The sequence below is a fragment of the Equus asinus genome, chromosome 14 (genome assembly GCF_041296235.1).
Source record: "Equus asinus isolate D_3611 breed Donkey chromosome 14, EquAss-T2T_v2, whole genome shotgun sequence".
NCBI lineage: Eukaryota > Metazoa > Chordata > Mammalia > Perissodactyla > Equidae > Equus > Equus asinus.
In genome coordinates this window covers 43307382-43323292 of record NC_091803.1, presented here as the reverse complement: position 1 = coordinate 43323292, position 15911 = coordinate 43307382, and the positions used below count along the sequence as shown (strand labels likewise).

General features: G+C 39.0%; 1 protein-coding gene across 50 annotated transcripts in view; it reads left to right on the top strand.

The window, feature by feature from the left end:
- Positions 1-15911, top strand: part of RBFOX1 (RNA binding fox-1 homolog 1) — a 1969097-nt gene that overhangs the window by 1928080 nt on the left and 25106 nt on the right. For all 50 annotated transcript variants that reach the window (XR_011494338.1, XR_011494337.1, XM_070484972.1 and 47 more), the window contains one exon: positions 1364-1428. Coding sequence is in view for 48 of the 50 variants with exons in the window: in XM_070484972.1 (XP_070341073.1) it covers positions 1364-1428 (65 nt within the window). In the remaining 2 variants the exon portion in view is untranslated. The remainder of the gene's footprint in view (positions 1-1363; positions 1429-15911) is intronic.

The window sequence follows — 15911 nt, the reverse complement described above, 5'->3', positions numbered from 1 at the left end:
ATCCAAAGAACAAACTTCTTTAATGAAGAACTAGACTTTTTAAATTGCTATGTATATGTTGACAGAGTTATTCTAAAAGCCACCTGTGTCTAGAAGAGAGTAGAAACAAATTATTGGGACTAATTCCTCTACCTTTTAAAAGATGCTTTTTGCAGCATCCCATTCATCTAATTTTTATCCTACTACTTGGTTTTTTCCTATACATGAAGCCAAATGCATTATACCTCCCAACTCATGATTTTACTGCTAGATGCTCTCTGAAGTCTCAGCGATTTGCTGTTAGACGCCCTCTGACACCCCAGTCTCTTCTGAGTTGCCTCTTTTTGGTGAGGGTGAGACCCCTTCCCTCAGAGGATCATGGGACTGTGAATTCTAATTAGAACCTGAGTGGTCCCTGTATTATCGGTGGGGACTGGAGCCTGTTTGTTAATTGTGCTGAGATCATCCGACAGTGGTTGATGTCTTGCTGTGGTCTGCTGAGCAAGAAGCTCTGTTATTTTCACAGTTTGATAATCAATGCTTCACTGAACACAATTCCTTTTGAATATGCCCATTTGCTTGTCCTCTGCTTAATTGAACAATTGCAATTACTGGTACATACAGCTAAATGTTAATTATTTTTTCAGATTTTTCTCTCTTAATGATTTTATTTACAAATTGGAAGACTTTATCATATTTTCCACACCAAACAAATTCCCTATCTGAACCAACGTGATATCTCTCGCTGAAAAGATGGAATTTTTAAGAAGCTTTCACCATTCCTTTTTGTAATAATTATGTAACATTTAGAAACCTAAAGACAGTCTTCTTTAATTGCTTTAGTGGTTAAGTGACTACATATGTAAGAGATTACTGATAAACTTTCAATCAAAGGGTTATCTTATTTTTTTTGTAAATATAAGACAGGAGGGCATTAGCTTGACCTATATTGGATTTTTAAGGAAGTAATCAAGGGTTGTTCAAATAAAATATAAGTTAATAGCTAATAAGTAAAAGTAAAGAATAATCATTTTTAAAAATCTGGAAAGTTCAGCAAAGTATAAAGAATGTGTAAATAATCCCCCATAATCTTCCCCTGCCCCAAACAATCACTGTTAACATTTAGGTACTTGTCCTTCAAAGGGCATTTGGGTTCTCCTTTGGGGATATGCTTACAACTGCTAACCTTTAATCCAGCTGGGGTTGGTGTTCAAGCCCTGCTCTCCAGTGTGTGTTGTACTCACGCTTTGATACTAAGCTTTCATTAACCACCACTTTAGATTGGTAGACTTGGGTAACTGCTGTTCTGGTGTGGTCTCACAACTGGGCATCCCTGAGCTGGGCTCCTCGGCATCCCTAAGTCAGATGTCTCCTTGTGTTTCAGGGTGGTTATGCTGCATACCGCTACGCCCAGCCTACCCCTGCCACTGCTGCTGCCTACAGTGACAGGTAAGAGTCTTCCTTCCTTCTTGTGCTTGACAACTACTCGCAAATTATCTTAACTTAAATTGGTGGGAGATGAGATTCTTGTCCAGTCTTGGTGCAAATGCATGACTGCTGGGGAGGCAGCACCCAAAAAGTTAGGCCCCCTGGTGAAGGTGAACACAGGGCCACGTCCGTCGAGAGAGGATGAATCATTAAGCCCAGCTCGTTCTCAACTCTTGCCCTCTCTGCTAAGACACAAAGAGAATATGTTTTGTCCACATACGATTGTTTTTCAGATCTCTTAATTCCTCTGACAGCACACCTTGCATGCACACATGTACACTCCCTGTACAGCCTTCGAATGGTCTTCTTGGTAAGACCATGGTTTCCTCTAAGTCATAGGAAAAAATACAGAAGGTGATCCTGCAGGTTTACCTCAATTTCAAGCACTCCATTTCCCTTTTTTACAATTTTTTACACCCAGTAAAGCATTCCCTCCATTGCATTTTTTTTTAACCCAAAGGAAAGGAATGGGGGAAGTGTGCCTGGCATTCCTAAAGAAGTGTGTTCTTTTTGGCAGTGCCCAGTGTCCGATCCTACTAAGATAAGCCAACTTTTATTTGTAATGCAGACCACATGTTAAGACTGGCAGTGGAAGGGAGAGAAGTGGGTTTAAGAAATGCAGGAGGCAGAATGGATGGCGGGGTGGGGAGTGGGGGATGGAGGAGTTCATTACTCATTACCCAGGCTTAACAGATGACTTGGTTCCTGAAATGGCAAGCCACAGCTCTTTTTGTATAGGGCCTTGAAAAAAGAAAGTGTGTGTTTCCATATTGAATGCAACTCGTTGGCTCTGTTTTCTGAGGACGTAAATGTGAATGTTCAGATGCTCTGCATGCACAAATGTCATTGAGGGTGCTTATTTTGGGAAATGACTCCTTTCATTTAAAAATATGTTTCCTGAATAAAACAGTAGTGATAACAATTTGCATGTGTGGCTGAGGCATGCTGGGTCAGACAGGTAAGCAGGTGATGGATTTGACTCCTGAATGGGAAGTATCAGCAGCCACTGGTTCTTCTACCTGGCCTGTTGTGACTTAGTTCCTATCTTGGTTTGCTGTGGTGTGCTTTCTCTGCAGTGCCATTCCATCTCTCACAAGATGTGTTGTTAGCTCATTGTAGCTACAGAATTCTTCTGAGGTATAATAAAGCAAAATAAATTTCTGACCCCTAAAAGGTGCACTTTGAAAACCCCATGTGTAAATTTGTAATAAGTGGCTCTTTGGCAAGACAGAATTGAGATCTACTGTCTGGTTGTATGCAGACGTTGCTACTATTTTCTTATAACCAGCCATAATGAGTTCTCAAGACTGGAGGGAACCTCCAAAAAAATCCAAACAATTGTCAAGATCCAGTTCTAAGTATATAAATTATCCAGTTACCCAGTAATCAGTTGCCAGATGCAAAATATGTTTTATGTAAGTTACTATCTCCCATACACTTTGACATTGGATTAGGAAAATAGAGAGGGTCAATAAGGCTAATAAAAATGATGACAATCTTGAAATACTCAAGATCATTCTACAAATGAAAAGGCTTAATGCTATTAAATTCTGCACACTGAAGATTCACAGAGTATCCATTGTAATGTGGTTCATCTACAACCCTTAATTATTTTTATGAAAATATCTCTAAATGCTAAATTCTCAAACACCCACTTTGTATATAATTATAATCATAGTAACTTTAGCCTGCTGTATAATTATAAGAATCTTAAATGGATTTATTTCTTTGGATTTTTATCTTGCTTCTCAGTATAACTATATCTATCCCAAAGTGGGGGGAAAAAAGGTTAATTACAAAGATATAATTTAAATTGCTTTCTTCCATTAGACCAATCTAAACATTTAAAAAAATAAACAATGTTTAATACTATTCTTAAATAGAATTATTTGAGAATCTGTCCATCTCCATTTGCATTCATCTAAGCATTGTCAAAATATTTCTGCATTTTGGGGTACCATATATGTAAATATGTGTATAAAATTTGTTATTTTAATATTATTAAGATTTCTCACTGGCAACATATCCTACTGAAAAATTGCCTTCATTCTTGAATTGGTAAATTTTGAGTAACTCTGCAATTCCCACTTTAGTATAATAGTTTCAGTGAAGAAACCAACTAAATATACTCTTGTCCATGTAATTGGCCTCTTGCTGTTCATTAAAGAAATTTGCACATTAGGTCTTCCTGGTTGCTGTGGAAATTGATTACTAGGCCTATTTAACTTTAGTATAAGCAAGACACTTGCCACATGCGGGATTAATACATTGAGGTAAATGCAGTAATAGATAAATTACCAGAAAACAGCCTTTAAAATGATATTTCTGGTTTGATTTGTAAAGTGTATTTATGAAATGGTGGTACTTCCTTTTATTTTTAGTAAGCCGGTAAAGAGAAGGAAGACCCTTTTATAGAAGATACATATTTGGGGGAAAATGTGAAATTATCAGAATAGCTTTTGAATCTGGATTAAAGATGCCAAATATTTAGAAATTATCTCAGGGCAGTCATTAATAATTTATTTTTATGCGATCACATTGTAACATCAAGAATGATAGTCTTAGTTCCTTTTCTCCAGAAGGCAGACAGGATGACAGAAAGAAAAAACTTCTCACCCCGAAGAAACGCGTTCAAAATAGGAAGTAAAATCAACAGGAATTGAGAATGTTTTGGTAATGCTCACTGGTTGTCAGATTGATCAAAAGAGAAACTTCCACAAACTTTCTCTGTAATCATGAAATTCACTCTTCAGACGTCTTGAAAACAAAAGAAGTTTGATGTCCCCAGTCGGTAGAATTTTACCTTTTATCAGCACAAATTAAGCCCTCATCAAATTAAAGATTCAGGGACCTTTGGAAAATACTGAACTCCAGTAACCTCAGGATTGTCCAGAAGGTCCTTGATGGGCACCTTGCAACTCCCTGCCCATCGTCTTCTTGGTTAAATGATCACATGCTGATTATCTGGGAGCACCCTGAGAGTTTCTGAATGCTGACCTCAGAATGAAGACCATCTGGTGTGGGCAGAGATTTCCCCAAAAGAAAAATACCTGACTGGACTAGATAATTTTATAGTCTCATTGACGAATTTAAGGGACTAGGCAAACATCTTTCCTTGGCATTTAGGCAACACTCAGTAAGCATTTGACCTCACCAAATCTTTATTTTTAATCTCATTCGGATTTATGGAAAGCCAACTGTCCACCCTCTCAAAGGAGATTGTTTTCTGAGCTTGAACCAATGAAAGCATGGCAGTGGGGCCGATGGTCATCTGGTCATTGCATGCCACTTGGTGTTGCTGTTGTGTCCGTGATATGTTCTGGATTTGACAGGTCCATCGTCACATTAGCTCGATGAATGGCTTGCTTGAATTAAGCCTGGGGGCAGGCTTCTCTTTATCGATTGGCTCTTGGTTTCTTTGTGTATTATGACTTGGTCATTGTTGCATCTTTGAGCAGCCAAACCGGGATGGGAGTGGGAGGGAGATTCCCTGTTCAATGAATTATGCCACAAATATTTGGGGAAATATGTATGATATGTACATAGCTTTGATGACAATGTTACCTCACCAGAAAGGCAGACATTTGTCATGCTTGTCCTGCTTGCTAAACATTCTATTTAACATCTCCTAACAACCAGTGCATGAGAACGTCCCCCCACGTTATGGCAGAAGGGAACTAGACGCAGACCAGCTGGAGAGGAGAGTCATAGAGAGGGGTTCACTCAGAAGTGTCGTAATGACCCAGTTGCACTGAGAGTTACCAGGGACCACTTCTTTCATGTAAGACAAGCATTTCCTTTAAAGATCCCCAAAGGTCAGCAGCTTTCACAGCCCCGGCCGCACAGGTGCCCCTAGACTGAGCAAAAGAGACAGCACCAACAAGGCTTCATTTATTTTATTTTCTACTCGTTTTTGTTTGTTTGTTTTGTGAGACCCTAAAGTTTCGTTGGTAACATAGTATTAGACGGTACCATATGAAAGTGCTATTTTTGTGTGAAAAAATGGTGAAATATTGACAATTTCATAAAGCTCAACTTAATGGAAGCCCAATTAAAATGTCATAGTATGAATTATCCTGCTCTGTGCAGTTGAAATATATATAGGCATATTCATACATATATGTGTGTTGTGTATATGTATTCATATACATATATTAAAATTATATATTCACAACACAAACACACACACAAACACACATACATCTGTGCCTTAGGACCTCACGAAGGACTCATAAGAGTATCTAGGTAAATCTTAATACAAGGAGGCCAGGACTTGTCAAGTTCAGGCAGTCATAAACCCCATGCTAGAACATCCTTTAAATGTGAAATTCATGGCCTATGAATAAAAGGTCTATTTCAGAGAAACATAGATTAGTAGTTCTTTCTTAAAACTCAATAAGGATAAGTAGGCATGTCTTTGGGATCATGGAGAAGTTGGCCAACTCCTATTTAAAACTATATAGGTGATGGAGATAGATAAATACATACACATATACGTAGATGGGTAGATGGAGGGAGGGAGGGAGGGAGGGAGGGATGGATAGAAAGATATGCAAATGATAGATAAATAGATACAGAGGTAGTTAGGTGGATGAATGGAAAGAAAGAAGAAAGAAAATGATGGAAGGAAGGAAGGGAGTGAGGAAGGAGAGAAAGAATAAAGAAAGAGAGAAAAAGAAAGATAGATAAATAGATAGATGTATGGACAGATAGAAAAAGGCTATCTCTCTATCTTCTCATAATATTTCATCATAAGCTTAACTACAGGACATAGAACTAAATCCTTACGTACAACCTTAGTTCGATCTAAACTGAAAACATAAAGGGATCTGAACTGATTTCCGCTAGTGCAAGTACTCCCTATCTCTTTTAGGACTTTTTACTTCCTGGACTCAGATTAAAACTAGAGAAATGCCATCATTAAAATAAGGCTAATAATTGCATTTAAGATGATATACCATTTATTTGGAGTCCTTTTCAGATGATGATAGACTAAAGTTTAAGGGATTGTCAGCCTGTAAAGCATCCACACATCCCGAATAGAAAATTTAATTTACCATTTAAGGACAGTGTGTTTCTCTGGGGTTTTTTGTAGAAAGTTTAATTTAAGGAATATTGCTGTGCTTTAGGGAATTAATGATTTTACTTTCTCTGGCTGTGGGTTAGAACACAGAAAACTTCATCTATTGATAATGTGGATCCCTTAATGAGAGTAGACCATGCAAAGCTGACAAAGGAGGGAAGTTTCATTGTTTTGCCCATTCCTCTCATCTGAACCAAGTTCCACAAGAGTCGAAACTGTTTCTGGTTAAAAAGCAGTAACAAGTCCATGCACCTAATCTTTGTGAAGTGTGCAAGCAGAGATCTCAAGATCTTATCTTAGTGCTTTCTTAAGGCACTATCTCCCAAGGCCAGTTCAAGACCCGATGACTGCCTCTGATGACATATTTACTGGTTTACCTGACAGGTGAACACGGACCATGTAAAATGCCCGTCAACTGCCTTGTCTGGGTAATGGTCAGGCTTTATCCATGCTGCTTTCTCAGGCTGTTAAAAACAGCTTCTCTTTTATGAAATGATGACAACAGCAAATAGCTTTGTTTTGTTTTGTTTTGTTTTTATCCAATTTTGTTTTTAATGTTCTTACTTGGCAAAATAAAAGCTGGCAACTCTATGGTAGACTCCCTATTATATTTTATTTACATTTTCAACCCTTTTTGAGACACCCACTGTTGAATAAATACAGTGAAATCATTGTAAAACTTGATGATGCCAAGGATGTATTCTCAAATGAACAAGGAACTGAGTGAGGGCTTAGTTCCTGGAGGTTCAGAGGAGCCAGAAGTGTATCCTGTGCCATCTTGCCAATTGAGACAAGGATCCAGGGGCAGGAGGAAGCTGTTTTAGATTCAGATTCTAACCTGTTGAGTCAAAACATGGCGGCCAACAGTAGTGGCGCCATGGTACCTTTTTTGATAGTGCCTTGTTGAAGTTGTTCTTGATTTTAGCTTTTCATCTTTTCTGCTATTTTCACTCATCCTGATGAGCTCTCCTGGCTTCTGCAATTTAAAAAGTGACTCCCTGTCAACTTGTAATAGAATCATAGCAGAAAAAGTCACAAATGCCTTCATATATATCCTTCTGTACCCCAGGGCCTAGAAAAGCAAATCCAGGTTTTTTTAATTAGAAAACCAGGTTGAAAAAATACATGTATGTATTGACATAATAGTATATACATATAATATATAGGTACATAATATATTCTTGTTTTTATTTGTATTTTTATTCTTCTTTTTAGTTTAAAGTTGACTTTCTTAACTGATTCCTTTTTCTTTTTTTGGTGATTCAAGGTCCCCCCAGGAAGAGAAAGTGAAGCTAATTATTCTAGACGGCTCTAGGCTAACTAGAAAGAAATATGTCCAGTCAACCCTCAGTATCCATGGGGGATTGGTTCCAGGACACCCTGTGATACCAAAGTCTGCAGATGCTCAAGTTTCTTATATAAAATAGTGTAGTATTTCATATAACCTATGCACATCCTCCTGTATACTTTAAATCATCTCTAGATTACTTATAATACCTCACACCGTGTATATGCTATGTAAATAGTTCTTATATTGTTTAGGGAATAATGACAAGAAAGAAAAGTCTGTACGTTTTTGGTACAGATGCAACCATCTTCAATCCTCAGTTGGTAGATTCTGTGGATGTGGAACCCCTGGATACAGAGGGCAGAGGGCGGACTTTATCACCTGTGAGCTTCCCATTACAAGCTCACATACAAGATAAAAATAAATTTCTCCAATAAAACTTGTAATCTATATGACAGGGCTCCTATTAAAATGTTCATTAGTTGGAAATAGCAGACTTTACTATTTGGTTGACTAAGACTTCTTGAAGTTTAATGTCGTAGATAAGCAAATTTTGATTCCAATCATCTCTCTGTGATAATGATAACAATAATTAGGAAAATAGCCCTAATAACAATGGCTATTTATGGAGTCCTTACTATGTGATAGGCACGATTCTAGGTGCTTTAAAAATACAGAGTCACTGGACTTTCACACCAACCCTAAAAGATCGATGTTGCCCCTCCATTTTACAGATGGGGAAGGCAAGCTTGGAAAAGATGAACAAGTTGTCCAGCTCAGCTTGAAAAGTCTATATCCTTAATCACTAGGCCATGTTACATCTTAGTAGAACGACCTTGAGAAGTAATTTTTTTGCACTCCATCACCTCATCTGTTATGGGTATATGGATTCTGCCTTACAGAGTGGTTTGGAAGTTTTGAGACAAGGTCTATGAAATATCCAGCATATGAAGGGCACTGCATGAAATGTTCTTGTTTTTATTTCTGTATATTCCCATAAGATAGTCAACGAAGAGCTTTAAATCTTGATAGTGAGAATGAGCTTTGAGGAAAACAAGAATATCTGGCTTATTTCATTTCTATCTGGATCTCTAAAATTTAGGAGTCTGAATCTGCTGTTTCTTTAATGGGTTCTAGAGTCACTCAAAGAGTTTAGGAAGACAGTGACCAAACCTACTCAACTGAGTATGGTATAGAAAAGCCTTTTAAAATATAATAGGTAGAATTATGTGCAAATCTAATGCTTTTTAATACACTGAGTTCCAAGAATAATTTATGTTTGTTTTGTTTTGCTTTGTTTTTTTTTATGGAAAAACTTTTTGTTTGGCTATGCAAACCCTTCAACTTATCAGTTCTCCAAAGTCTGGATTTTGATATGTGAGTTTATCTCAAAGTGAGCAGTCTTATATTATCTTTCCTGCCACTTTTTTTCTTCTCACCATGTGGATTTCTATTTTGAAGTTAAATTTTTTGGTAGTGTCTCTCGTGTGTCAGGTGCTGTGTAAAACCTCGGGACAAACAACCTGATGAGGTGAGCAGTATAGCTAGGACGATCATATAATGATCATCCCAAATGGGACACTTGTGACACAGGAGGACTGCACTGTTAATAATGACTCGGGACAGCAGGCTTCGACTAGGACTGTCCCAGGACAAACAGAACAGTTGTACTCATCCTAAATAGAATCTCCACTGTGCTGATGGGAGAAGTGGGTCCAGACAGGGTGATATGTGCTCTGGGAAGTCCAACAATTGGGCTTCAAATCCAATGTCTGTTAGTCCAGGTCCTGGTTTACTTCTGCCTCCTTATGCTATTGTTCCAAAGTCAGAGCAAAGGCATATTTGCAACTTCAAATAGTCATAACTAAGACGTGATTTGATGATTCAAAAGTGAGGAGAATTTCATGCTCCCCAAACCACCGATAATTTATTTATTTTCCCTGTGGATCAAACAGTTCTGATTGTGTATTCGCCAAAATGATTATGATAACTAAGATAATTATATTTTCTGCCAAACTGCTCTGTAGATTGACATTGATTTCATTTGATAACAATTGAGGTGGCTCTGAAATAGTGAAGGAGGGAATGTATAGGTCTTGACAGTAGCATCAATGTGATTTTTGAAGCTTGTGTTTAATGGACATGAAACTCTTAGAGCTAAAAGTAATATGGCTGTTACTGATAGATATATTTCCAGAGCTTCTCTTAATTTTAATTCACAGATGTGCACACACACACACACATACACACGTTAAAAGGAAAAGTGCTCAAGTTTTTGTTTCAAGAACTAATTGCCTTTGGTCCATAATATGTAATGGCTTCTTAACAACTGTTATGCACTATTGGATGAATATGTAATTGAAGTAGTTAAAAAAAGAACTAAGCCTGTAATAGTCAACAGACTGGACCAACAAGGAGTTGGGGAGATATTAAAGGAAATTCCAAACCCAATAGACCATAGCTGTCACAGTCATGTGGGTAGACACTTTTCCAGTGACAAGACAAGACGTAACAACTCCTTTGGTCATGTCATGGCCTAATTACACACTTTTCAGGTTGCAGATCATTGACTTGATAGGCCACAAAAAAGCACATAAAACCTATCTTTTAAGTAGCGCCATCAGGATCCTTCAGCTGTGAAGGGTTCAGAGGCAGGTGAGAAAGCTGTTGCTTTCTAGAGGGAGTTCGAAACCGCTGATGAGAACATGTACACAGAAGCCTCTGGATGAGCCATTTCCATTGCGAATAGAGGACGTTTCTCATAGAAGACAGTAGAAGTAGAAGGGAAGACAACCAAGTAGAAGAGAATATACACACCACGGAACCTTAGCTCAAGAAACATTCATGAATGTGACAAAAATTAAAGTCACTCCACTTCTTTACCTTTTTATTTTGGTCACTGTGATATATACTAGGGTCTCTATTTTTTGGGTTAAGAGGGACCTTTTCATTAAAAATTTCTAGTATTTCCTTTAAAGTTATCAAAGCAAATTCTGACACTATACCTGTGAAAAGTACTTTAAATTCTTTTCCAGAAGAACTCATTTCTATTTAAATGTGGCCTCTATGTTATTTCCATATGTGTGTGTAGCGCATGCATGTGAATAGTCATTAGACAGAAATAAACGACTTCTCCAGATTTTCTCCCTGGCGCGAATCACATGATTGATCCCTCTAGAATTAGATTCTCCTCAAAAGCCCTGGTCCATTTCATACTTAATTATCATACAAAACATTTAGGGTAGGGACCACTCTCAGGATTTAGGTGGATGGTAGTTGGTAGGTGAAAGCTTGAGGGGCTCTATAAGGAGTAACTAACTCATCAATTTTCTCATTGTTTCTGGGCTCATTCTTGCTGCATTATGGTGTGTGAATGCTCGAAGACATCAATAGATCGTGGGGAGATGAGACAGAATCAAAGCCAGACACCCTTTTCCCTTAATTATCTTAATCACTTAGATTGAAATGCTTTGGCCTGAGATTGTAGAAATACAACACACATCTGACAACCTGGATCAGTGGTTCCCACTGCTTCTGTGAAATTCCTTTAAAAGGAAAACTATGATTGTTGGAAGCTTCTAGCATCCTCTCAATCCCTGTCTCCTTTCATGGTCCAATGTTGTCATCTGAAATTTTAGATTGCATTAAAAGATGAGGGACTTGTTTTCTTCACCATTTCTGCATCATTAGAGGGTTTGTGGACGACTTCTAGTAATAGAATATGACCCCAGATAATGGAGGTGGGGCGCTCTTTAAAAACGTGTCCTGGATTGTATTAGCCCCAGTTTCCCCAGAATGATAGCTTCCTTCCTAGTCTTTGTGTTGTTTTCTTTAATTTCTCTGTCTCCAACTGAAAACAAAACAAAACAAACAACAGGGAAAGAAATGATTACCTTCTTCTGTTCTTAAATTTCAAGATTTTGAAGGTCCCTAGAGCCTTGGTCTGCAAAGTGTGGTTCCTAGACCAACCAAATTGGCCTCACCAGGAGCTTGTGAGAAACGCAGAATCCCAAGACCCACCCCAGCCCTGCTGAGTCAGAATGTGTGCTTTCAAGATCCCAGGGCAATTTGATTGGGGTCTAAGTGCCACCCTGGAGGGCACGCTTCAATTCGACCCCAGTATGCTGTAAAGAATGTCGGCGCTGGGTTCTCCCTCCACAAACCTTGCAGGATGTAAGAGAATTCGTAAGAATTTGTAGGAGAATTGTTTATTTATAACATGTCCTCTCGACTCTCTTCCTTCCTCATTGAGAATGTGAGAATTGTCGATGGTTGGGTGTCCCTCACAGTCTATTCTGTTGTGACTTCTCCCTCAGCTAACCACGGCCACAATGAATCATTTTCTTTACCCTAAAGATCCGTGGGTAAGGAAAGTGATTTTATGCTAATATTGTCTCATTGAATGCGTAAGAGACTCACACTAATGTGACACCCTGGAAAAGTCCCATCTGATTTCCCTTATTGGCCTCAGTTTTCCCATCTGCTGAATGCAGAGATTAATACCAATTAGAATCAGAAAGAGATGAAGGTAAACATTACTTTACAAACGGAAAGAGGTGGTGAAAATGCATGGGGTTATCAATAACTCAACTGCTGGTTGACAGATATTTTAGAGTGTATAGGATTATTGGAAAGCATTCAATATATACAGGCAAAAGCAAGCAAATTAAATTAAATCCATTTAAAAGTGTGAGTCATTTTTGGACTAGGCAATCTCTAGGACCCACTGTAAGACTGGCATTCTAGAAAACTGTGCCTTGCTCAACAGCCCAAAACTTATAATTAGCCCGGTCAGGATTCAAAGCGGGGTCTTCTATACTCATTGTAACTCCTCCTTGACTGATAGGTGCCTTAGCAGATCTTTGCTATTCACCTACAAACTATGATCAGAGGTTCAGATTTAGACTAGGGTCTGAATCTCCGCACAGTTACTTACTACAGCAGATAACACAGGCAAGCTATTTGATCCTCAACTGCCTCATCCTTTCTGTGGGGCTCATGAGTGGTACCTGCTTCATTGGGTTATTGGGAGAATCAACCGTGGTCATGAACAGAAAGCTCCTTGAATAGCACCTGATATTATTATTATTATTGTGTTATTATTATTATTATTATTATTATCTGCACCACTAAACTATAGTGATTTTTTTTTTTTTGGAGTAAGATTATCCCTGAGCTAACTATTGCCAGTCCTTCTCTTTTTTTGCTGAGGAAGCCTGGCCCTGAGTTAACATCCATGCCCATCTTCCTCTACTTTTATATCTGGGATGCCTACCACAGCATGGTGTGCCAAGCAGTGACATGTCTGCATCTGGGATCTGAAGCAGCGAACCCCGGGCCGCTGAGAAGTGGAACGTGGGAACTTAACCGCTGCACCATCGGGCCGGCCCCTAGGGATATTTTGTTTTGTTCTTGAGTCAGAAATGAGAAATTTCTTGTGAAAGCAGGTTTTCTGAGTTAATTTTTTTTTTTTTTTCTGAGGAAAATTTGTCCTGAGCTAACATCTATTACCAATCTTCCTCTTTTTTTTGCTTGAGGAAGATTAGCCCCAAGCTAACATCTGTGCCATTCCTCCTCCACTTTATATGTGGGTAGCTGCCACAGCATGGCTAACAAGTGGGATAGGTCCATGCCACAGATCCGAACCCAAGAACCCAGGCTACTGAAGCAGAGCTCTCTGAACTTAACCACTAAGCCTTGGGGCCAGCCTCTGGAATAATTTTTTCACTATAGTAGTTTTTTTGTTTGCTTTGTTTTGTTTTTAAATCTTGACTTGCATCCTAGAACTATAAAAATTGGTATACTTGAAATTTGCTAAGAGAGTAGAACTTGTGTGTTCTCACCACACACCCCGAAAGGTAACGATCTGAGGTGATGGATGTGTTAATTAGTATGATTGTGGTAAGCACGTCACAGTGTATACATATATTAAATCATCGCTTTGTATACCTTTTAAAAAAGCACATTGTACAACCTAATTATGTACAATTTTATTTTTCAATTATGCCTCAATAAAATTAGAGGAAAAGATAGTTTGGGCAAAAAAATTCTGAAGAAAGAAGGAACTGGGAGCCAGGAGATCAAACAGCCTGTCCTTCTGTTCGTCCTTCTCCTGGTGTTTATTCTCTTTTCTGCCCGTAGAGGCACTCAGGCTGTCAGCTTCATAGGAAAGATGACCAGTTCTCCCAGTGTAAACCCAGCCCCTAAACCATCACTGCTTTAGATTTCTGTAAAACCAGTTGCTCCACAAAGAGTTACTTTTTAAAAAGTCAGACCAAACCTGCCTGTGCTGCCCTTTTCCCATCTCGACTGGAGAGAAGTCCAATGCCTATGGAGGCACCAGGTTATTGGAATCCCCTAGGCATAAGTAAGGTTCTAGAACTTTCTGCCATCATACTCACTTCATTTTGCACATAACTGGAGGTGGGCCCAGGTCTTTTCAGTGTGGCTTCTCCAGCCCCCAGAGCCTCTGCCTGTGTTCCCACCAAGCTTCTTCCCCACTAGTGCTGCTTCCCTTGGAGAACACATCTGTGCTCTTCAGAGAATCTGCCAGACCCGTTTCCAACCCTGTGTTAGACACTCACTCTCATTAGGAGCTCCTTCTGTGCTCTCCTTTGCTCTGGCCAACCGAAGCCGAGGTGGCGTTGTATCTTCCTGGTGCCCCAGCCCTCCTTTAAAATGACCTGTACCCTCAAAAGGCTCTTTACAATCCTCTTCTTGCCCTAAAACCACAGAAGCCTAGGACTTAAAAATACAAATCTTAGCCTCTGTGGCTGAGGAGAGAAGACTGTGTCCTTCTTGAGTCCATGCAGCCAAAAACACAAGTGACATTTTTTTCCCCAGATAAAGTGCTTCTACAATCATGTTCTCATCGATCTGCACCAAAAAAATCTCAGAGGGGCACGCACTACTTTTTTTCCCATATTGCATATGAGGAAGCTGAGGCCCAGAAAGGTGAAATGGTTTTTCTAATGGAACACAGCACGTACGTGACAGGGCCTGACTTCTAGCTTCACAGTCAGCTCCCCTTAGCTTTAGACAAGAAAACAAGTGTAGAGGGAACTGGGGAGATTACTAAAATGTTGGAGAAACTAAAATGACAAAAGTGGACTGTTCTCAAGGTTTCAAGGTCATGGAGATGCCCTTGGATTTGAATCTCCAAAACTCAGAGGTTTTTGGTGGAATATTCAAACTGGGGACAGATTCACAGCGCTTATCTCCTTTTCCATTTAAACTTTTTTGTGTATTCAGCGTTAGCAATAGGAACTGTGGCTAAATGAAATGTTTGCAGGTGTATGTTCATGAATCCCCCTTTGAAAATAAAAAGGACCAAGATAGACCCTTTCAAAGAATTCTCTAGTCAAACTATTTGTTTATTTGCTGCTTGGTTGTTTATATCCCACCTCATCCTACAATTTGCCACAGTCTCTTGAAGTAGGCATGATACAGTACTAAAATATAAATAAAAATAACACTGGGGCAGGGAAAAATATGGATCTGAACGGGATTTGCACAATTCTAGAGTTTTAGAACTGAATGGGGGGAAGGGAGGTAAAATACCAATGGAAAGCAAGTCAGTCCCCTCTCTAGGTGGTAAAACTGAAATGTAAATTATATTATGAGCTTTCAGACAGCCAAGCTCAAGATAGATGGCCCATCCCGATGTAAAGGCCAAGAGCACAGCATCGCGTCCCTTAGGCTTAGCTGGGTGCCCGGTGTGTAGCCATCATTAGCCATCTGAGGGTCGAATGAAAGACATGAGTAAGCTCTTTAGTGAAGTCAGAAATAGGGATTTTAATAGGAACACCTTATTTCTGCATGTTATGTTTAACTATTCAGAAAACACTCATGGCTGGATTCCATAAGACCCTTCCAGCAACTTCTTAAGATGAGCAGCAAGAATAGCTGATTGCTGTGCATTTCCACCTTAATTTACATGTCTAAAGGGAAGCATCCCGGTAAGCATAGTTAAAAAAATTAATAATTATAAGTAATAAATAATATACAATCATGCGTCACTTAATGATGGGGATACATTCCGAGAAATGCGCCATTGGGCGATTTTGTCGTTGT